Source organism: Gymnoscopelus braueri (assembly GCF_963280865.1).
Source record: "Gymnoscopelus braueri genome assembly, chromosome: 13".
NCBI lineage: Eukaryota > Metazoa > Chordata > Actinopteri > Myctophiformes > Myctophidae > Gymnoscopelus > Gymnoscopelus braueri.
In genome coordinates this window covers 8,327,855-8,351,659 of record NC_137615.1, presented here as the reverse complement: position 1 = coordinate 8,351,659, position 23,805 = coordinate 8,327,855, and the positions used below count along the sequence as shown (strand labels likewise).

Genomic DNA, 23,805 nt, shown 5'->3' with positions numbered 1-23,805 from the left:
CCAAACGAGTGCATTACTTTTGTCAGTTCTGACGTTAAATATAATTTCAGTAGGATTCAAGCATCACAAATTCTATACCTAGAAGGAAACACAGGCGATATGTTTGAATAGGATGAGGTACATGAATATGTTATGGAAGATGAACTGTTAAGAGCCATTTTCTAAGTATTAAAATGCTGCAAAATTAGATGATGAGGTACACAAATATGTTATTATGGAAGAGAACTCGACAACCTTTTACCCATTACCCCGGGAATGCATCTGTGTCATTTTAGCTATATATATACAATATATATATATATATACACGTCGTATATATATACAACATACGTTTTTCAGAAAACTCTTAGGATTTAGAACAGTGGTTCTCAAAAATAGCAGATATACAAGCTCACAGCGTGTCACTTCGTGCCATGCTGCGAGCTTGTACATCTGCTAAATTCATATCATTTTGGGGGTTCTTGGCACGAAAACATTTGAGAACCACTGATTTAGAAGGCATTTGTAGAATCGGCCTCAGGTCTTAATGGGTTAAAATGCTGCACAAAAAAAACACACTCCCAATAATCGTATCGCAGAGAATAAAGTTGAAAATATAAAATAAGAGTGTATATAGATATACAGGAGGCACTGCAAACATGATTTGACCACTTACTGTGTATATGTAAACAAATCGAAAGAAAAAAAAACGAATGGACGACCCTGTAACAAATGTTATGATATGTCTTATCTTTTACAATGACGCTGACCCAGTGAAGGGGCCGCGTCCACAGATAGTGTGTTTTGAGCTGCCAGTGTCTTTCTGCCTTTTGAAGAGGCGCTCCGCTCATCAATGTCACATTTCATCCTCCAGGCTGTGTCTGACAACCCACTCATTTACGACCCGACTTATCTCAACCATGAAAAGTCCATGTTGACGTTGTTTCAGCTTATTTTAGCGTTATTTGTGCCAACACAACGTTCGAGCACAGCAATGGTTGATAGCTTTGGGAGGGTCAGTAAATGGTCCGCTCTGGACATGATCTCCAAAGCGCTCCTCCGCTTATAAAATAAGTTTCTGTGGACACAGCCCCCTAAATCTCTGATGCGTCTACGTTGTGCAATATTTATTCTGATGTTCCATCATAAAACATGTCCGTGTACATTTTTAGGAATCCTGAGTCCGTTTGCTCAGTGGCTCCCCTTGAGGCCTTGCATGGCGTTGAGAAAGAACTCGTACCAGAAGAAGGTGAATCCGGTTGCAAGTGCGGCCTTCACCAGGCTGGGGGACAGGCCTTTGAAGAAACCTCGCAGGCCTTCATCTTTGGCTATTTGCAACCCGCAGTCTACAAAGTTTCTGTAGCTGCGCACCTGCATGTGGAAAACACAGGGAAACCATACACATTGATTCAAGTTCTCAGTCGCCATGACTGCTTTCAATCATTTGGATTCCATAGAGTCCAACATGTCTTTCTCTTGCGAAAAAAACAACAGAGGATCCGGGCACTCACACTTTAAAAGAAATGTATTTATTAAAAGGCAACTATCAACATGTTTCGATCTCGGAAGGTCTTCATCGGGGCAAAAATGTCTTTCTCTTGGCTTTCTCTAAAGAATGATTTATACTTAGTTGCACTTCGATGTTGTAAACCGAAAAATTGCCAATTTACAAGCTCACAATGCATTGTGCTGCGATGCATTGGGAGCTTATAGATCTGCTATTTCCTGTGCACGACAGTACCTAAACATCATAGTTTTACATATTGTGCAAATAGTTTAGGAAACACAGTGCTAATGTGTGTGTGTGGAGACTCCTTTCACACCGTTTCACAAATCACAAATTGGGACTTGGCCTACACAAAACTTTTCAGTTGTGTGATTTTCTTTTGCTTTAATCCCACATTATAATCCCTGAAAACATGTGTACTGTTAGGATCAGAGGGACAGTGCAGACATGCGTACCTGTCCAAAGTGAACTCTGGCCTCCTCGAAGCCGCCGACCTGCAGTCTCTTCTTGAAGAGGTCCAAGGGGTAGGTGAGCGTTTTGCTGATGACCCCGGCACCACTGCCACATAACAGACTGCCCAGGGACCCTTGGATAGAGATCACAATTAAAATACGTAGCTAAATTAATGATCATTCATCTGGCTAACTGGATTTAATCCCCACACATATAATAATAGCAGAATTGCCAGAATTTTAACACATTAACACAAAAGTCAGCCAACTGTGACCTTTAGAATAGGATTTAAGAATTTATAGCAGCTTTCACACATGCACTGTATTCACGCTGCCTTCTCCCGGCCTTGAGTTAAATAAATCTGCTTCTGGAATAAAGAACACCTTTTTTTATGTGTACTGACCTTTAGAGCTGCCTCCTGTGCTCATTAGCGGGGTGAACAGCTGTTTGAAAACATTGTAGAAGAAGAACGTCAGGCCGGCGTAGGGAAACACTGCCACCAGTGTTGGAACCAGGCCACGGTAGAACGTCAACACTCCCCCTGTGTGGTACATGCTGGACACCGCATGTCTCAGGTTCCTATACACCTGGAAATTATCATAATAATTAATAACATCACCACCAGAACGCAGTAGAACGTCAACACTCCTCCTGAGTGGTACATGCTGGACACAGCCTGTCTCAGGTTCCTATACACCTGAAAAGTATTATAATAGTTAATAACATCACCACCAGACTGCGATAGAACGTCAACACATGGTACATGCTGAACTTCTAGAAGTCGGTACTCCCCCAAGGTCATTGCGGTCTGCTGACCAGTTGAAACTTATCGTCCCAATGACACGTTTAAAGACCAGCGGTGACCGAGCCTTTTCAGTAGTAGCACCCAAACTATGGAATGAGCTCCCCTTCATAACAAACTGGCCCCCACCGTCGAGACTTTTAAATCTCGCCTTAAGTCCCACTTTTATACCTTGCCTTTTGATCCCGTTTGAGAGTTCTGTGATCTTTGAAAATTTGGAACTCTTTGAAAGTGGTCGGAATTTTCTTTTTAATATTTCTGGGAATGATTCTTTTTTTTTTAATTGGTCAGAAGTTTCTGGGACTTTTTTGAAAATTCTGAAATTAACATGTTGCCAGTATACGACATGCCCCAGAACAGGTTTAACCCATTTAGACCTGAGGCAGATTTAAAAAACGTCTTCTAAATCCTAAACTAAGTTTTTACAATGTTGGATTAATACTTTTCCTTAACCCATTAAGACCTGGAACGCATCTGTGTCACTTTAGATGTCTTTGGCTATTCAAAAATAGCAGATATACAAGCTCATAGCGCGGCACCGAGTGCCGCGCTATGAGCTTGTAGATCTGCTATTTTTTTTAAATCTTGAAACATTTTTTTTTTGATTTTTTTCAAAAAAACTTTAGGATTTAGAAAACATTTTTAAGAATCGCCTCAGGTCTTAAAGGGATACTTCACTCTCGGGCCGGGGACACATTTAAAAGAAATATTAAAAATAAATGAAAAAGGTTATGGAAAATTCATGGCCCCCTCACACATTAGTAGGACACTCTAATGCGTGAGGGGGCCATGAATTTTCCATTTTTTTTCATTTATTTTTAATATTTTTTTTAAATGTGTCCCCGGCCCTAAAGTGAAGTATCCCTTTAAGTAAAACATTCAAGTACTTTTTTCCACCACTGCCTATATGTCCCATGCATGGTGTTAGGTGCGTCCTGTTATGTCCCACCTTGGGTTCTCCCTGGGCGGCGAAGCGTGTCCGTAGCGTGTCCAGCGGCTGGCAGACCACCGTTGCCAAGCAGGCGGACAGACCGCCGCACAGGAAATGCGCCGCCGGCGTCCTGCTGTCGAACGACGTGGTCTTGTGGACGACCTCGGTCATGCGCTCGAAGCTGGCAAACTGCAAGGCAAACAAACGATTTATACTCGGGTATTAAAGTTAGGGTACGTGATTTTCTTTGATTAAAATATGAAATAGCTGTTAAATAGCTCTATATTCTGATACTCATTGTACTCATTGATATAGAGTGTTTGTTCAGTAACACAAGTCTCCATGTCCCTCCAGCTCTTTGTTAAACAGAAAATACATTTTCAGGACGGGATACCAATTTTATCCAATCAAGATATAGAACTCAGTCAGGATACAGATTAAACAAGCGAAATTGGAAGTGATGACACAAAGAAATTGGATACAACATTTTAAAGGTTTAATGACATTCACTTTTACACCACATTCAAAGTCTTTGTCCTGGTCCTTCAAAAGTGTACAAAAAGTTTTAACTGAAAATTCCATTCCAGTGATCCACTGTAGGTGTTTTTGTCTCACATTTCTAAAGCCTTTTCAACTGCAATGAAAAAAGAAATCTTTGCCTGCGGGTGTCGCTGGTGAGGGATTTTGCCTGTCAATCATCGCCTCTGCTCCGCCCCCCCCAAAGGAAAGGATAGGGGAGGGGAGGGGCGAGGAGGAGAGTGGGCGGGATTAATCGACAGTGACCTCACTGTCGAAGGGCCAAGCTCAGATTACTTTTCAGCCTAATTATTCAGAAAACCCCAGACCACAGAAAATCCACTGAATGTTCAAAGTTCAATTTTTTTTTGTGTAATTGAGGTCATAAACCCCCCCAAAAAACATAAAAAATAAAAAAAAGTGAAAATGAATGTCATCGAACCTTTAACTGGAACACTAAAAGAATTAAGCTGATAAATAAAAACCTGATTGGCTGAAATGTTCTCACCTACCTGAACATTTATTTTCTATTTATTAAAGAGCTTGAGAGACAGGAAGACCCCCGTTACTGAACAAACATATATATGTATATAAACTATAGCAATTATTACTATCACAATATTTAATATTTTAACAAAAAAACGTTTTGTTTTAACCAATAAATATCACTACCCTACCTTTAAGGCAATGGAAACTTTTTGTTAAACCGTCCAAATCTGTGATTTATGAAATGGCGTGAAAGGAGCTCCCCCCCCCCCCCCCCCCCCCACACTAGCATTCTGTTTCCTAGCCAATTAACACAATATGTAGAATTAGGATGTTTTGGTATTATCGTTCTAAACCTATGTTCCTGCTGTTCTACATACAGCCATCCAGTTGCAGAAATGACAGATTGATACTTTAACCTTTGCTTTTAGTCCATGGACCATAAGGGTTTTATGGAAGATACTTGCAGATTGTGAACATTAATTATTACAATTTAAGTAATACAACATGTATTCTATTGCTAATAGTTTGACCCATTCTAATACTCTTTAATCTAATTTAAAAATTACGTGGCGATTGAGAACATTAATCCATGCAGATAATAATTATGTGTGACTGTGTGTGTGTATAGTACACAGGGGTTGACAGTAAGGTCTCAGAGGCACTTGCCAGTCGGGCAAGTACAGGTCATGTTCTACTTGCCCAAAGGTCATGCCCACTTGCCCGAAAAGTCAATTGTGATAGGTAAAATTGGAATTACCGTTAATTTTAACACGTTTTAAAATATATATATTTTTTACTTTCCTTGCAAATTCTTTATTCTTTATAGCGAACTAAAGACAGAACTCCCCACTCAAATGAACTTGCCCATCGGGCAACCTAAAAAGCAAACTCCACCTGCCCGAACGTTTTCTTTACTTGCCACGGGCAGTTGGGAAACCGTTAGTGTCTGTCAACCCCTGGTACAATATATACCTTCACGGCTCCATAGCAGACAGACAGTAGCTGAGCAGGGACGTGACCCTTCCAGAACGCAGGCAGTCCCTCTTCTCTGAGAATGCAGCGTGACGCTTGGAATAAACCCCTGTATTTACTCTCCGGACTTCGAGACGAAACTCTCTCGATCTGCAACTGTGGATCAATACAGATAAACAGGACCGTTTGTTGGACAGGCCAGCATCATATGTATGATGAGGCATTATTTGGTTATGAATACAAGTAAGACGGGCTGTTATTTGTCTATGAACAAATTATGTATGGCATTCTACTCCTCTTGCCACTTCCAATGTTATAAAAAAAATATATATATATTATTTAACCATTCTGTTAATTAGGGTTTCATTTACTCAAAGCACAATAGATATTACGGTTTATTAAATGGTAATAAATAACAGGGTAATGCATATATTTTAGTCAAATTAAGGTAATAATTAACGTATTCCTATTCAGATTCAACACACATTTCAATGCCCGTATTGCTGTGCGTAGTCACCCATCCCCCCTCCCCTCCCCTCCCCACAAAAGGCCCAGACAATAACTCAGGGGGAGCCCGGGATCGAACTGGGAAACGTCCGTTTCCCATGCAGCCGCTCTACTTCCAGAGCCATTGCCGCCCCATGTACGTTTTAGCTATTTCACTAATCTATATAACGAGCACACATACGATACGTGCATTAATTAGAGTGTGCTTTCTCACTAAGAAATTAAGAAAAAGATTATACAGAACATAAACATCTGGCAATAGCTCACAAACAAAACTTGGGGTGTGATATGACATGCACACACAGCTGCATTCCTTCAACGAGCACATACATGTAGGACACTACAAACGGAGCACTACAAACAAGTAAGACGCGCGAATGCGGTAAGCGAACGCCAAAAAATTTAAAATATAATGAAAAAAAATATTTAAAAAAAAGTAACCAATAATAATTTTTTTTTAAATACAAAAAAAATCTGCGTTAAAAGGAGCATCTTAGAAAAATACAAATTCCCAAAAAAATTACTTTGAATGTTTTTGAACAATTCAACAAAGTGTTTGAAGTGCCTGTTTCACCCACTTCCGGGGGGCGGAGCCAAAATCCGAGCCCGAAGTATTCGTTCGTAGACCCCCACTTAGGGGGGGTAGAAAAAGTTTTGGAGCGATTCGGGCACTTTTCATTTAACATGGGGTTTCAATGGGGAGTTTTTAGGAGCCTTCTCCGGGGCGTGGCTTCCGGGGGAAGGGGCGGGCTTAAACGCAACCGGTCAGACAGGTGTGTTCAGTTTTCAAAGACCTTTCATTTGATGTATGGTACGTCTAAATTGGACATTTACTTATCTCAGAGGAGCTGCACACAGGCAGTGCACACAGAGAGAGATACAGAGACACAACAAACTACACGAGTTTCTCGGTGTGCGAACGAGGCACTTGAGCCTTGTTTGTTAGATGTGGGGCGTTAAACGTGGGGCGGCAGTGGCTCAGGGGTAGAGTGGCCGGATGACAACCGCAGGGTTCCCAGTTCGATCCCGGGCTCCCCCAGACTTAGTGTCGAAGTGTCCTTGAAGAGCAAGACACTGAACCCCTATTTTGCTTCCGATGAGCAGGTTGGTGCCTTGCATGGTTTCCTCCACCATCGGTGTGTGAATGGGTGAATGTAATGCTCAATCCATGTAAAAGCGCTTTGGATAAAAGCGCTATATAAATGCACCATTTACCATGTGCTTCTCTTTTGTCTCTATTAGACACACCAGCAGTTGTGAATATTATCTTCTTACCTGGAATCTGATTTTAAGGACATCCATCGGGCTGACGAGGGCTCGGGTGACCATGCCAGAAGCTGACCCCGCCAGGGCTGCCTCCTCTGGGGTGGGAGGGGTACCCTGGGCCCCTGGGTCGTAGCCCACCATCTCTCCTGCACAGCAACAGCCTCAGCACTCAACACTACTGAGAGAAATCATATAATGTCTATTTATTCATGGCATTATTTTTTTTGGATGATGTTAGCTGACTAACTGATGTTGATGTATGTTTTATTACAAGGTCATAAAAAAAACCCTGCTGGACATAATGTTGCTTTGGATAAGCATCAGATCACCCATCAGCGTTGTCACAGTTAATATAAATAGTTACATAAATTGCACCAGATTTATGCAGATCTGCATATAATCAACGTCAATAGCTCTATTTGGATTTTTTTTTTGATTTTAGCAATGATTAGGGTGAGTTTAGAGTCAATATGACACCTATGTGAACATAGAATGTGTGCAAGACCAATTACCAAGAAGATTTATCTGTTGAACTGTACGTATTCCAGATAATAACTGAAAGATGTGAAGTTGTGAACCTTGCTAGATTTACTTTTCTATCAAGAAAGTGTGTGTGTGTGTGTGTGTGTGTGTGTGTGTGTGTGTGTGTGTGTGTGTGTGTGTGTGTGTGTGTGTGTGTGTGTGTGTGTGTGTGTGTGTGTTAGAATTTGACACTGGATCAATTAGCCTCAGATGTATTCTCTTTTATTGTGATTATTGTTAAACATTGGTGCTGAAACTATATATTATGCAGCCCTGTTTTAGGAAAATGAATCAATTGTTTGTGAGCCAACATGAATATGAGCTGTCTGTCAGTGTCAAACACAACATCTGTCTCTAGGACAGACGGTGGTTCTCAAAGTGGGGTCCGGGGACCCCCAGGGGTCCTTGAGGGGCTTCCAGGGGGTCCCCATACAAATGATGGATAGTTAGGAACCAAATGGACCCTTATGTGGCTGTAACTCTGAGAGAGTACAAATGGAACCAAATGGACCCTTACACTCAGAGTTATGGTGGTCTGTGGTCTAATACTAGGGGTTCTCAAAGTGGGGTCCGGGGACCCCCATGGGTGGCCCTATATACAAATCAGCCATTAAAAAAAAAATGATCATGACATTCCTTAAAATGTTTGAATATTTTTGTTGTTGACATTTTTAACACCACACATTTTGTATAGGGGTCCTTGGCACAAACTCTTTGCAGATAGGGGTCCGCGGCCAGATATACAATAATTCAGGGGTCCTTGACATGAAAAAGTTTAACCACTGTCTGAGCCTGCCACACAGGAGCACCTTCACTAGTCAGGAAGCAAGCTAAGCTAAGCTAAGCTAACAACAACAGAAACCATGGATCACACCACGGTCCTCTGTCACGACAGTCCGGAATGAACTTGAACCTTGTGTTTGCACTTTCTCCCTTTTTGGCCCGTACATCTACATAAAGGTTCAGATTTCAAATATAAAGTGCTTACCCCATGGCCACGGATGTTACAATTATGTTCGGGCCATAATAAATACCCGCATCTTCCGTATTGTTAAATAAAAAGCATTTTAATCCGATCGGTGAACATTTTCTCTGTTTCCTCCATATGCTTTCAACGACGCGACCCTGTTGGTTGGGAGGTGTATTGCACTCTGATAGATAATAACTGTATGAGAAAATGGCCACCAATCGGATTAAAATGCTTTTTATGAAACAATACGGAAAATACGGGTACTTTTGAGGACTCGTACACAATTTTAACATCCGTGGCCATGAGGTAAGCACTTTATAGTTGAAATAAGAACGTTTATGTAGATGTACACGCCATAAATGGAGAACGTGCAAATACGAGGTTGAAGTTCATCCATGGCTGTCATGATATGACAGTCATGTTTCAGGGCTACAACAACAACAGAAGCTTTAAAAGTACAAACGTAACGTTACGCAGAATTACAGAATAGTGTTGGATAAACGTGCATCCACTGACCTTGTTGTGAAAACACCACATAAACACAATGCAAGAAAAGAATAATACATTAAAGCTGAAATAAATCCTCCCAAGTCAAACCCATAGAATTGTTACACCCAGAGTCATTGCAGTGGCTCTGCTGCCGCCTACTGGAGGTTCATTTAAAAGCAGGGCAACAGATCATTTTTAAATCAAGGGTCTTCAACAGGGGGTCAGGGGGTCAGGGGCATTGTGTTGTGAGCTTGTAGATCGGCTATTTTTGGCTAAGATGTCTGGTGTGGAGGGGAAAAGAGAAGACTAAGTACAAAGTGAAAGTTCAAGTTTACTAAGTATTGACGGTTTCAAGTGGTTAAATGACTGAAAATACACATTAACAAGAAATCCATCATGTTAGTGCTGTCAAACAAGTCTATTAATCTGCAACACAGTTGTATGTACGGGGGGGGGGGGGGGGTCCCTGCTTCATCTCTCTCTCAGCAAGGGGGTCCTTGGACTTAAAAACATTGAAGACACCTGCCATTTTAAATGATGGATATTCAAATAATGTGGGGTGGAAAAAAACAGCATTTATATGTTGCTGTTACAATTTGGCATTCTTATACACAATACATATGTTTAATACATGTTGGAAAAGGGTGTTTGAGCACCTCCACTCTGCTGTACAGTCACCTTTTAAGGACTTCTAATTTTACGCCATTTCCATATAATTATATGAAAAAACAAACTGTTATTGTTTAGATATGGACTAGTATGTAAATACTAAAGTTGTCCCTTATCTGCTGCCCTACCTTTAAGGACCTAACCAATTGTATTAATCCAACTAATAGTACATTTACATAAGACAGCTTTGCATGCCTATTAATTCCTGATCGCTTGTGAAAGTATTTTGCCAAAGTCAAGTCTGTTGTAAATAAAAAAACAACTTTATTTTAAAAATAACAGCATGAGAACATCTTTTTTTAAAGTCCACAGTAGACACATCGGAGACTGTCACTGATTTACGTTTTAAACTAGTAGTTCAATCTTTAGTTACAGTGCAATAGGCCAGTGGTTCCCAAACTGGGAAATGATTTTGGAAGGGTCCCCAGAAGATTAGCTTAATGTGCAATATTGTTTTCTCACTTAACATTTAACAAACCAACTTACAGTATACAGTAAGTGTACAGGGTATCTGCACAAGTGAACATTTAATGACTTTTAAGATCAAATTGGCAAAATATTACGAAAGAGGCAAACATTGAGAAAATAGCCGATCGGCTATTTTCACAATGTTTATCTGTGAAACCGAATCAAACTAAATTTAGTGCTCGTCAGGATGGGGGGGGGGGTCTCCAGTTCAAATATGATTATTTGGGGGGGGTCCCCAGTTCAGATATGATTAGTTAGGGGGGTCGCGGCCTGAAAAGTTTGAGAACCACTGTAATAGGCCAGGTGTGCATACAGTACAATCTGTTCTGGAACCAAGTGCTATCCTTTGTCCACACATAAACAATACACAATAAATATTACCTTTAGAATAAGTGTACAGATATGTTCTATGCACAAGATCTATAATACAACCCCAATGCATTATTATACAGCATGTTTCCAGCATAAGAAAATAAATGTCACAAAAAGAGCAACTCCTCAAGCCATTTTTGTGCAATTTAGCAGACTTTCCCATGTTTACATTCTAAATCACAATATCGTCCCTGTCGGGTGGAAACCAAGTCCAAAACGGTTACTTTTCAGGAAATGGAGGGAGAAAAATTGACCCAATGTAGTTTTTTAGTCACAAGCTCTTGTTAATACTTCTCATTGGTTCAATATTTGTAAAACTCTCAGACAGACTTGATCAATTTCAGCTAAATTAGCCGATGTAGAAGCTCACAACGCGCGGGGGCTTGTAATTCGACTAGTTTTGCTACTTTTGTGTGACGCTGCTGTATGACAAAGTACTGTATTAATTTACAAAAAAAAACACATACGTTGAAACATGGAGATGTACAAGGTTTCTGCCCGACAGCAACGCTATTTAACCTGAAACAGGAGTCAATAATGGCCCCAACTCTCCCTTTATCAAAACACCAAACAAGTGCATCAATTTTTTTTTATAATTCTATACCTAGAAACACAGGCGATATGTAGAATGAGGTACATGAATATGGAAGATGAACTTTTAAGAGCCATTTTCTAAGTATTAAAATGCTGCACAGTTAGATGATGAGGTACATAAATATGTTATTATGGAAGAGAACTCGACAACCTTTCAGGTATTAAAATGCTGCACAATAAGATGAGGTACACAAATATGTTATTATGGAAGAGAACTTGACAACCTTTTAGGTGTTAAAATGCTGCAAATAAAATGAATGACAGCGCTACGAAGGCAATGCTGGTACAATATATCTATCACTGAGGTATAGTTATTTGTAACAAGCAGCTCAGGATGTAGAGCTGCCGCTGGGGAATTGGAGGGTTCCCAGTTCGATCCCTGGCTCCTCCTGGGTTAGTGTCCTTGAGTAAGACACTGAACCCCGAACTGCTTTTGATGAGCCTCTGCCGTCTGCAGTGTGTGAATGTGTGTGTGAATGGGTGAATGTAATGTAACATTGTAAAGCGCTTTGAGAAAGGCGCTATATAAATGCACCATTTACCAAATAAAGTTGAATATATAGAATAGAGTGTATAGATATACAGGAGGCACTGCAAACGCTTATGTTTGACCACTTACTGTATATGTAAACACATCGAAAGAAAGAAAAATCTACCCGATAACAAATGTTTAACAGTCAACCATGAAAAGTCCATGTATGACGTTGTTTCAGCTTGGTTATTTGTGCCAACATGACGTTCAAGCACAGCAATGGTCGATAGGTTTGAACATTACGAGCGTCAATTAATGGTCCGTGCCGATCGCTCCTTCGCTCATACAACGTTTTTTCTGTGGACACGACCCCTAAATCTCTGATATGTTGTGCAATATTTATTCAGATTTTCCATTATAAAATATGTCCGTGTACATTTTTATGAATCCTGAGTCAGTTTGCTCAGTGGCTCCCCTTGAGGCCTTGCATGGTGTTGAGAAAGAACTCGTACCAGAAGAAGGTGAATCCGGTCGACAGTGCGGCCTTCACCAGGCTGGGGGACAGGCCTTTGAAGAAACCTCGCAGGCCTTCATCTTTGGCTATTTGTAAACCGCAGTCTACAAAGTTCCTGTAGCTGCGCACCTGCATGTGGAAAACATGGAAACGATACACATGGATTCAAGTTCTCAGTCGCAACATCATTTGGATTCCATAGAGTCCAACATGGCTTTCTCTAAAGAATGATTAATACTTTTAGTTTCACTCCGGTGTTGTGAGTGCTGTGATGCATTGTGAGCTTATAGATCTGCTATTTTCGGTGCACGACAGGGCGCACCCAAGTATAAATCAGGCATAACCCTAACCCATGCAGCTGGTAAAGTCAAACCCTAAAGTAACAATACGTGTTAAAGTTATTTTAAGATGAAAGAGTATTGGAATTGGTCAAACTAGCAATAGACTGAGAAGCATCTTCTGGGAAGATGATTATGATCTCCGATATTTCATAGAAGCAGAGGTTAAAACCTCAATCTGCGATTTCTTCAAATGGTTGGCCGTAGTGTATGAAGAACAGCAGGGTCATTGGTTTGGAACGATAATAACTAAACATCATAGTTTCACTGGACAAATAGTTTAGGAAACACAGCGCTAGTGGGTGTGGGGGGCTCCTTTCACGCCGTTTCACAAATCACAGATTGGGACTTGGCCTACACACAACTTTTCAGTTGTGCAATTTTCTTTTGCTTTAATTCCCTGAATACATTGACATTATAATCAGTCAAAACATGTGTACCGGAAGGATCAGAGGGACAGTGCAGACATGCGTACCTGTCCAAAGTGAACTCTGGCCTCCTCGAAGCCGCCGACCTGCAGTCTCTTCTTGAAGAGGTCAAAGGGGTAGGTGAGCGTTTTGCTGATGACCCCGGCACCACTGCCACATAACAGACTGCCCAGGGACCCTTGGATAGAGATCACAAAGAAAATACGTAATACGTAACAGCACACATTGACACAATTTACAAAGTCAGCCTACTGTCACCTTTAGAATAGGATTTAAGAACTTTTAGCCACTTTTTCACACATGCAATGGACTTCATGCTGCCTGCACCCTTGAGTTAACCCATTGAGACCTGAAGCCGATTCTACATGTCTCCTAAATCTCAACAGTATTCTGAAAAACGTATTTTTCTATATCAGTGGTTCTCAATCTTTTTCATGTCAAGGACCCCCAATATTATATGTATTTGGCCGCGGACCCCCATCAAAATATGTTGTTCCAGGGACCCCCAGAAACAAAGATTTGAGTTAAAAATGTTCTCTTTAAAAATATATATATTTAAAGATTTGCACACATTTTCACGATTTTTCAAAAATAGCAGATCTACAAGCTCTTAGCGCGGCACTCGGTGCCGCGCTATGAGCTTGTATATCTGCTATTTTTGAATAGCCCAAAGTGTAAAATAAGGCTTTTTAGCTCAAATCTAAAAATGACACAGTTCCAGGTCTTAATGGGTTAAGTCCGGGAAATGTCCGATTGAGCTCAAAACGGCTCAATGTGTGAATGGACGCTGCGGTGAATTTACATTGAACGAGTGGACGTGTTGATGAAGCTTCTATTGTTGACGAGTGAGGAGCCTTCCCCTCCTCCCGAGGTGTTTGGGGAGAGAGAGAGAGAGAGAACTGAAAACCCGTTCATTCGTTCTGCTTTTTTTTTTAATTAGCGTTCGAGTTGGAAATGTTCACAGAGTAAACTTCCATGAGCAATGGCTCATAAGCGACACAAAACATAAACGTCTCTTTACTACTGCAGTAATTGTAGACAACGAGAAAGGGGCTTATTTCTCAGCAGGATTTAGAAAGACAACTTGTCCATGCAGTCATCTTCAGTAGACTTGACTACTATGACCATAGACCGCCGAAGTCTGACGTCATTTACACATCCTTTGTTTGTCTACCTGGTTCGCAGTTTTCCACCCCCGTTCTGAATCCCATAGACGTATTTAATATCGCGTCAAATAAGAACTGTGTTCCAAAAATAAACAAATGACCACGGCGGGTTGACTCTTATGGATATGAAGCATCAACTGACGGTGAGAAAACGCTAATGTTACTTCCGCCAAATTAGTTATATTTTCGCCAGAAACAGACTGTATCAAATATAAGTGACTGACTATCATAAACTATACAGAACCCCCTCCCTGACAATAACGCCGACACGCGGTGTTTATTTTTGGACCACAATTCTTATATGAGACGATTCTAAGATGACCCAATGTTATTCTCCATAGAGAAATTACTTCCGCAAACCTGGGGATGAACGAGTGACGTCAGGACTTCGGTGCTCTATAGGTTAAAATAAAAATTACGATCAGACGGCTGCACTCCAGTTCTTAGATCTTTACGCTGTCAAATAATTGGGTACATACTCCTGCCAGCCAGTGCCCTTGAGCAAGGCAGTGGCATTACATCTGGTGTTGGTCCCCGAGTGCTGCATGGTGGCTGCTCACTGCTCCTAAGTATGAGTGAAATGCAGAAGACGTGCTTCCCAAAGAGGATGAATACACCGTATTATTTTATCTTATGTATACCGACCTTTAGAGTTGCCTCCTGCGCTTGTTGGCGGAGCGAACAGCTGTTTGAAAACATTGTAGAAGAAGAACTGCAGGCCGGCGTAGGGAAACACTGCCACCAGTGTTGGAACCAGGCCACGGTAGAACGTCAACACTCCCCCTGTGTGGTACATGCTGGACACCGCATGTCTCAGGTTCCTATACACCTGGAAATGATTATAATAATTAATAACATCACCTAAGGCCCCTTTTCCAGCGGGGTTGAACCGGTTCTGTTCTTTTTTTCCCCCACCTAATTTTGAACCAGTTCAGAGTGTTTCCACTGAAAATGAATTGGTTCAGAACCCTAAAAGTTGGTTCGGAACTGGAACCAATAAATACTAGATGCGATTTATTTTAAACAGTGGCAAAGTGAAAAATCATCATTAAAAAAAAAGAAAAGTGAAACAGTAACTACCCTTTGACGATTGAATTTCGCCAAAGGCGACAAGCTCGCATTTGGGTCACATTTTCAATTATTAAAAAATAAATGTGAACTCTGATTTTGGTGAATTATTTGCCATTTCTTTAATTGGCTGGAATTTTGGGGACTTTTCATGTTGCCAATAACGACATGCCTTAAACAGATTTAAAGTGATTAGAAGAATGCAACAACTGACAATAATTGTACACAATATCATATAAGCCCCAATCGAACAGATGTGTTGACTAATGACGACAGGTGGAACAACACGTCGTGACGATGGTGTTAGGGTGTGGCCTGTTACTGTGTGTCCCACCTTTGGTTCTCCCTGGGCAGCGAAGCGTGTCCGTAGCGTGTCCAGCGGCTGGCAGGCCACCGTGGCAGAGCAGGCGGCCAGACCGCCGCACACGAAATGCGCCGCTGGCGTCCTGCTGTCGAACGACGTGGTCTTGTGGACGAGCTCGGTCAAACGCTCAAAGCTGACAAACTGCAAGGCAAACAAAGACACACTTAACCCATTGATACCTGGAACGCATCTGTGTCACTTTTAGATTTCTTTAGGCTATTCAAAAATAGCAGATATACAAGCTCATAGCGCGGCACCGAGTGCCGCGCTATGAACTTGTAGATCTGCTATTTTTGAAAAATCGAGGAAAAAAAATATTGGGTTTTTTTTCCCAATTTTTTTTTAGGATTTAGAAGACATTTCTAGAATCTTCTCAGGTCTTAATGGGTTAAGGCCGATTTATACTCGGATTAAGGCAACTGAAAAGTTAAACAGCATGACCCCCCCCCCCCCCCCCACACTTTCCTAAACAATTAACACAATATGTAGAATTTATGTTGTTCTGGTATTAACACAATATGTAGAATTATGACCTTTTGGTATTGTCGTTCTAGACAGTTCTATGTTTCTGCTGTTCTACATACAGCCATCCAGTTGAAGAAATAACCTTTGCTTTTATGAAATATCCGAGTCCATAAGGGTTTTATGGAAGATGCTTGCAGCTTGTGAACATTCATTTACGTTTTAAGCAATACAACAGAGAACATTAATCCATGCAGATACTCTGTGTGTGTATAGTACAGTATATACCTGCACGGCTCCAAAGCAGACAGACAGTAGCTGAGCAGGGACGTGACCCTTCCAGAACGCAGGCAGTCCCTCTTCTCTGAGAATGCAGCGTGACGCTTGGAATAAACCCCAGTATTTACCCTCTCGACTTCGAGACGAAACTCTCTCGATCTGCAACTGTGGATCAATAATATAGACAGGACCGTTTGTTGGACAGGCCAGCATCATATGTATGATGAGGCATCGTTAGGTTATGAATACAACAGAACTGTACAGCAGTATTTAGTACAGCAAAATGTACTGCTCTGATTTCTCAGTATTAAGACAGGCTGTTATTTGTGAACAATTTGAAAAAAAATGAACAATTTGTTGGCCTTCTACTCCTCTTGCCCCTTCCAATGTTTAAAAAAAAAACATATATACATATATATATATATATTATTGTTTTGAACTATTCTGTTAATTGGGATTGCATTTACTCAAATCACAATAGATATTTCTGTATATTAAATGGTCAGAAATAACAGGGTCAAATAAGGTAACATATTCATGTGCAGATTAAACACACATTCATGCCGAAAGGAGCACTACAAACTACACGAGTTTCTCAGTGTGCGAACGAGGCACTTGAGCCTTGTTCGTTAGATGTCATGTGCTTCTCTTTTGTCTCTATTAGACACACCAGCAGTAGCAGTTGTTATTATTATCTTCTTACCTGGAATCTGATTTTAATGACATCCATCGGGCTGATGATGGCCCGGGTGACCATGCCAGCAGCTGACCCGGCCAGGGCTGCCTCCTCTGGGGTGGGTGAGGCACCCTGAGCCCCTCCTGGGTCGTAGCCCACCATCTCTCCTCCACAGCAACAGCCTCAGCACTCAACACTACTGAGAGAAATCACATGACTTTATAAAGTCTATTTATTAGAGTTGTTCTGATAACGATACCAGTATCGGAAAGGGTGCCGATACTGCCTAAAATGCTGGTATCGGCGAGTGTGCCAGTCTATGCCAATCTGATACCATGTAATTTATTTTAATTTAATTTATCCGAGATGGCCCTTGGCAATCTAGGGAGAAGGAGAATCAAAGGGACCGAATCCGTGGAAGTATAATACTTGGGATGTAAAACCTGGGATCTGTATTGCTGCTTCGTCTCCTAGAGGCAGTCGATGTCGCCGAGTAGCACAGATGGATCTGAACTAACCGGGGGATTCCTTTGCCTTTTATGTCGTTGGCTGTGGTGCTGGTGTCATTACGGTGATGCCAGTCATATCCATATATGAAGCCCCCGGATGTCAGTCATGCCCAAAGATTGGGTCTATGTCTCTATGATGTCAGGATTGGATGTTTCGGTTAGCTCCATATATGGGGCTCCGGGAGGGGAGGGGGTCTATGATGTCAGACTTGGGCAGGTCAGTTATCTCCATATATGGGGATGTAGGGATTGAATAGGTCATTTATATCCCTATATGGGTCTACCTCGCGGTGGTGGCCATTTACAGGTCCATTTGCTTGATAACATTCTCTACTGGGAGCTGATATACAGTGTGCGAACTTCCCTTCCTTCTGCTCCATTTGGAACCCCCTCAAGGGACCCAGATGGTCCCTGGACCACACTTTGAAAACCACTGTCCTATTTTTTTTTTTTACATTACACACTGGTTATCAGATCGGTATCCACCGATACGCAAATGTGAAGTTGTGAACCTTGTTAGATTCCTATCTCTATCAAGGAGTGCGTGTGCGTGTGCGTGTGTGTGTGTGTTAGAATTTGACACTGGATCAATTAGCCTCTGTCTGATGCATCATTCTCTTCTCTTTGCAATGTGATTATTGTTACAGTAAACATTGATGCTGAAACTATGTATTATGCAGCCCTGTTATATGATAATGAATCCATGTGAGCTAACATGAACATTAGCTGTCAGCAGTGGTGTAAAGTATCAAAGTACATTTACTCAAGTACTGTACTTAAGTACACTTTTATGGATTTTTCCCCCCAATACTTTATACATACTATATACTACTCCACAGTCTCCACTACATCTCAGAGGCAAATATTGTACTTTTTACTCCACTAAAATGATTTGAAAACTGTAGTTACTAGTTACTTACTTTGCAGATATACATTACTATATTATAAAACATACATTAACCACTTTAGCCTGATTTTAAACATAGGCTATTTTAAAATAGCCTATGTATATATAGCCTATGTATTCTCAACACAGGCCTTTTACTTGTAACAGAGTATTTTTATATTGTGGTGTTGCTACTTTTACTTATCATGTATATGACAATCCATGCGAGCTAGCGTGAATATTATGAGCTGTCAAACAATCTGTCTCTAGGACACACACACACACACACACACACACACACACACACACACACACACACACACACACAGAGAGGAGCACCTTGACTTGACTGATAGGCAGCCAGCTAAGCTAAGCTAACAACAACAGAAGCTTTAAAATCCTAAACGTTAGAGAATGACAGAATAGTGTTGGATAAACGTAACCAACTGACCTCCTTGTTGTGAAAACAGCACATAAACACAATGCAGGAAAAGGATAATAAATTTAAGCTGAAATAAATAAATCCTTCAAGTCAAACAGACTGTAGCTCTCTCAACCAACATAGAGTAGATAATATATCTAGAGAACGGACGGCCCGCCCTCACCTATTCATTTCGATGAAAGTTGCTCACAAGCGCATGAAGCACCCGGAAGTACCTCTACTTCCTGGATTGGCTCCAATATCGGAGCCAATAGAGCAGGCGCACTAGCGTTTCAGACGGTAGAAGCATGCGCAGTAGCGTTAAATGCGTAAGTATTGCAATATCAGATTTGACCACCAGGCGACAGTTGCTTCACTTTTCTGCCGCGGTTCTGGGGGCTTGACGCTTGACACACCCCTTTTAACACGACGTTTTTTAAGGCGGTTGGCAATCCAGTTTAGAGGCACATTACCGCCACCAAGTGGACTGGGAGTGGAACACCAACAGGAGATTATTATGTAGAAATGTAACCGAAATATAGGCTTTGCTGGCGCCTTGTGGCGATGAAGGAAAATAGCAGCCCAGTGTAAATACCAGACTAGTCAATCAATCAATGCAATGTAATGTGTCAAGTATCGATGAACAAACAACGAGGGCACTTCCGCCCAAAACAAAACTGTGGCTGTTATTATGATGTAATGAACACAGACAACCACAGGGCGGCACCAATGTCACATTATACACCAAACACAGCTGTTGGAACGTGTCACTAAAGTATGAATGCTGATGACTATAATAATGATAATAATATTAATAATAATAAGGGTAATAATAATAATAATAATAATGATAATGATAATGATAATGATAATGATAATGATGATAATAATAATAATAATAATAATAATAATAATGATAATGATAATAATAATACTAATACTAACACTAATAACAATGATAATAATAATAATAATAATAATAATAATAATAATAATAATAATAATAATAATAATACATTGGTCTAGACCAGTGGTCATATGTTATCATGTTCTTTGCTACAATTACAAAGATATTACATTGTTCAGACAGATGCTTCATTGTTTACCTGGTAGCCTATCCTAGTTTACTGAGACACTACACTGTGTCTCTGTATTCTATGATCCTATAGTTTACTGAGACACTACACTGTCTCTCTGTATTCTATGATCCTATAGTTTACTGAGACACTACACTGTCTCTCTGTATTCTATGATCCTATAGTTTACAGAGATACTACACTGTCTCTCTACATTCTGATCCTATAGTTTACTGAGACACTACACTGTCTCTGTATTCTATCATCCTATAGTTTACTGAGACACTACACTGTCTCTCTGTATTCTATGATCCTATAGTTTACTGAGACACTACACTGTCTCTCTGTATTCTATGATCCTATAGTTTACTGAGACACTACACTGTCTCTCTGTATTCTATGATCCTATAGTTTACTGAGACACTACACTGTCTCTCTGTATTCTATGATCCTATAGTTTACTGAGACACTACACTGTCTTTCTACATTCTATGATCCTATAGTTTACAGAGACACTACACTGTCTCTCTACATTCTATGATCCTATAGTTTACTGAGACACTACACTGTCTCTCTACATTCTATGATCCTATAGTTTACTGAGACACTACACTGTCTCTCTGTATTCTATGATCCTATAGTTTACTGAGACACTACACTGTCTCTCTGTATTCTATGATCCTATAGTTTATTGAGACACTACACTGTCTCTCTGTATTCTATGATCCTATAGTTTATTGAGACACTACACTGTCTCTCTGTATTCTATGATCCTATAGTTTATTGAGACACTACACTGTCTCTCTGTATTCTATGATCCTATAGTTTATTGAGACACTACACTGTCTCTGTATTCTATGATCCTATAGTTTACTGAGTGTTCACAAATAGCATGTACACGCTCGCAGCGCGGCACGAAGTGGCGCGTTTTGAGCTTGTAGATCTATTCTTGAATAGCCAACTGATAAATGGATAAAGAGGTTAAAATTATCTTTATGCTGTATATTACTGGGGACCCCCTGGAAACCCTCAAAGGACCCTTGGGGGTCCTCTGACCCCACTTTGAGAACCAATGATCTACACAACGATGCAACGAATGGCACTTGATATCACATGGGTGGACCTTATCAGAAACGCGGACCTATGCGGAGGCCTCCCGCGGGTCACGGTCAAGGTCAGAGAGAGAGAAGGATGAGGCTGGCTGGGTGGGCATTGTTTCAGGCACCTGGAAGTAGCAGCAAGCAAGCTGACACTGTGGGAACCAACCAAGTATAGGGCTGGGCAATATGACTTCAAATCAATCAACATCACGATTATATCAAACTTTTGCTTAATTCCGGTTAATGCACGATTCTAAACAGTGTTCTAAGCCGACCAACACCCTTGAGTAAGTAAGTAAGTAAGTATATTTTTTATTTTATTTACCTTTCACAGAGAGTAAAGTAAGTCACAAAGTGTTACAGGTTTAAAAACATAAAAGCATATCACTGAGTTAATTACTGCCACGCCTATTGATCCAAACAAACTCTATCGTGCATTTCATATTATTAGATTTATTGGGTACGAAAAGCCTCAATTTTAAGAGTGCATTAACATAAAGTGGATCATTAGCAGAACATTTAACCAGCAGAGCAGTCAATTATCATTGTCGCGCACCTAATTATAACAGTCCAATAAAATGACAATGTGTCTGAGAGAATACAACAGAGATCTTTTCTTTTTTTTATTCACAGCTACTGTGTCTGCAAGCAACAGAACCATGCAAATGACATCAGTCATTTAAAAAGACAATTCCTGGTTGATTAAACATACAATAATCAACAAACTGTTGGGGGAGGGGGGGACCTTTTGGGGGGGCAGACAGACAGACAGACAGACAGACAGACAGACAGACAGACAGACAGGAACAGACAGAAAAGAACAGACAGAGAAGAACAGAGAGAGAGAGAGACCGACTGACTGACTGACTGACTGACTGACTGACTGACTGACATAGAGAGGGAGGGAGGAGCGGTAAACTTGGCTTTTTGTCAAATACATAAATAGTAACATTTCTTTTGTACAAAGCAGTGGTGTGGCAACGCACTCAATGTTCATATTTACAATTAAAACAATGTCAAGTGAAAACCTTCATTATACTCAACTGATACAGTGACCAATAAGGATCTGAAGAAACAGACATGTCCATTATCCAATCACAAGCTGCAGGGGGAGGGCCAAAGTGAGGTGTGTGTGTGTGCGTGTGTGCATGCGTGTGTGCGAGCGTGCGTGCGTGCGTGTGTAATCTGTGTATGTGTGTGTGGGTTTGTGCGTGCGGGAATGAATGATAATGAATTTATTTGTATAGCGCTTTTCTACAAAGTGCTTTACAGAAAAAACTATAAAATGAGCAGTGAGATAAAAGAGATAAACAGCAAAGTTAATTCAAAAGATAAAAATAACGTTAATTAAAACAATAACAGAGAAATTACAACCATTTTAAACTGACATAAGAGGCAAAATACACTCAAAAACAGGACTTGGCATAAGAGTATACTTTCATACAGTGATTTAAAGATGACAGTGACTTTGCTAGCATCAGATTCAGTGTTTCTCAACATCTGGTCCGGGGACCACCAGGAGTCCAAATGGACACTTTACCGGTCTGTAACTCTGAGAGTGTACAAATGGAACCAAATGGTTCCATTTGTACACTACAGTAAATAAACAATGAGGATTTTTACAGTGTGGCTTGAGGTCCCAGAGATTAAGAAAAAAATAACAGAAAATGGGGGTGCTAGAAATGAAAAAAAAGGCTGAGAAACACAGCCTCAGATCCTGAGGTTGGGCGTTCCAAGATCCTCAGGTTGGGCGTTCCAAAGCCTACAGGACCAGGTACCCGGCGCAACAAAAGCCTGACCCCCCCCCCCCCCCCCCCCCCCCCCCCGGTGAGGCGGTATAAAGATCAGACTGCACACATGTAGCTGTAAAGGCCCCATGTCCACTGGGGCTTTTTTTCTCAGCTGAAAACGCCGGGGGCGCTCGCCTGGCAGCGCTTCACGCTCGAGTTGAAAATATTGCAGCTCTCAGCAGGCAGAGGAAAAAGAGCCTCGCGTGCACGCGCGAGCGCAAGGTAGCCTAAATGCCCAGCGGCAACGCCCAAGCTACTGGAGTCGCCAAAAAACACGGCGCTCCCATTATAAACAATTAAAAACATGCGCTGCGTGCGCTCAGGAAAAATAACTTCTTTGTGGACACGGGGCCTAACTGCAGTCGACTGTTGTTGGTTGTTATTATCTGTTAATGATCATTTAAAATGTAGAGCCTGCACCGAGCTACTGTATGGTTCAAGACTCATTCATTCACAAAAATTCGATTCATAGCGGATCTCGAATAAGGTCGACGTCTTGACCGTAGCTTGGTGTGCTGGGTCATCGGTTGATATATCTGTTGACACAGGCTTGCTGAAGGGTGGGCGCTTGGGGGGATTTGGTTGGGGTGGGGGGGGGGGGGGGGACTGTTACCGCCAGTGGGCTTGGGGGGACGTTTATTTTTGGGGTCTGGGGACCACCAGGACAGTGAGAATAAGTCTCACACAGTGGGATGTACTGTGGGCAAACGTGGGCATCCTCCGTCGATTGGCACACGGAGGGCACACTCG

The 23,805-nt window shown here is 41.2% G+C and overlaps 2 protein-coding genes across 8 annotated transcripts; both read right to left on the bottom strand.

Moving 5' to 3' along the window:
• Window positions 1-411: 411 nt before the first annotated feature.
• Window positions 412-19,220, bottom strand: LOC308099067 (mitochondrial thiamine pyrophosphate carrier-like). Of its 4 annotated transcripts, XR_013934352.1 has the most exons (8): window positions 19,120-19,220; window positions 17,301-17,469; window positions 16,607-16,762; window positions 15,827-15,997; window positions 15,070-15,253; window positions 13,306-13,436; window positions 11,650-12,621; window positions 412-515 (listed from the first exon to the last, which is right to left on the bottom strand). XR_013934352.1 is itself a non-coding variant. In XM_080447638.1 (7 exons), the coding sequence occupies exons 2-7, from the start codon at window positions 17,433-17,435 to the stop codon at window positions 12,442-12,444; spliced, it is 957 nt and encodes a 318-aa protein (XP_080303764.1). In that variant the 5' UTR covers window positions 17,436-17,469; window positions 19,116-19,220; the 3' UTR covers window positions 10,317-12,441. The 4 variants fall into 4 exon arrangements, 3 of the variants coding, with proteins under 3 accessions (XP_080303764.1, XP_080303763.1, XP_080303762.1); XM_080447638.1 differs by lacking the exon at window positions 412-515 and having other exon boundaries at window positions 10,317-12,621; window positions 19,116-19,220; XM_080447637.1 differs by lacking the exon at window positions 412-515 and having other exon boundaries at window positions 10,317-12,621; window positions 17,301-17,472.
• Window positions 441-9,539, bottom strand: LOC308099068 (mitochondrial thiamine pyrophosphate carrier-like). 4 transcript variants are annotated; one of them, XM_080447641.1, is made up of 7 exons: window positions 9,431-9,539; window positions 7,432-7,597; window positions 5,650-5,805; window positions 3,691-3,861; window positions 2,343-2,526; window positions 1,942-2,072; window positions 441-1,350 (listed from the first exon to the last, which is right to left on the bottom strand). In XM_080447641.1, the coding sequence occupies exons 2-7, from the start codon at window positions 7,561-7,563 to the stop codon at window positions 1,171-1,173; spliced, it is 954 nt and encodes a 317-aa protein (XP_080303767.1). In that variant the 5' UTR covers window positions 7,564-7,597; window positions 9,431-9,539; the 3' UTR covers window positions 441-1,170. The 4 variants fall into 4 exon arrangements, with proteins under 4 accessions (XP_080303767.1, XP_080303766.1, XP_080303765.1 ...); XM_080447640.1 differs by having other exon boundaries at window positions 7,432-7,600; window positions 9,427-9,524; XM_080447639.1 differs by having other exon boundaries at window positions 7,432-7,600; window positions 9,431-9,522.
• Window positions 19,221-23,805: the final 4,585 nt, after the last annotated feature.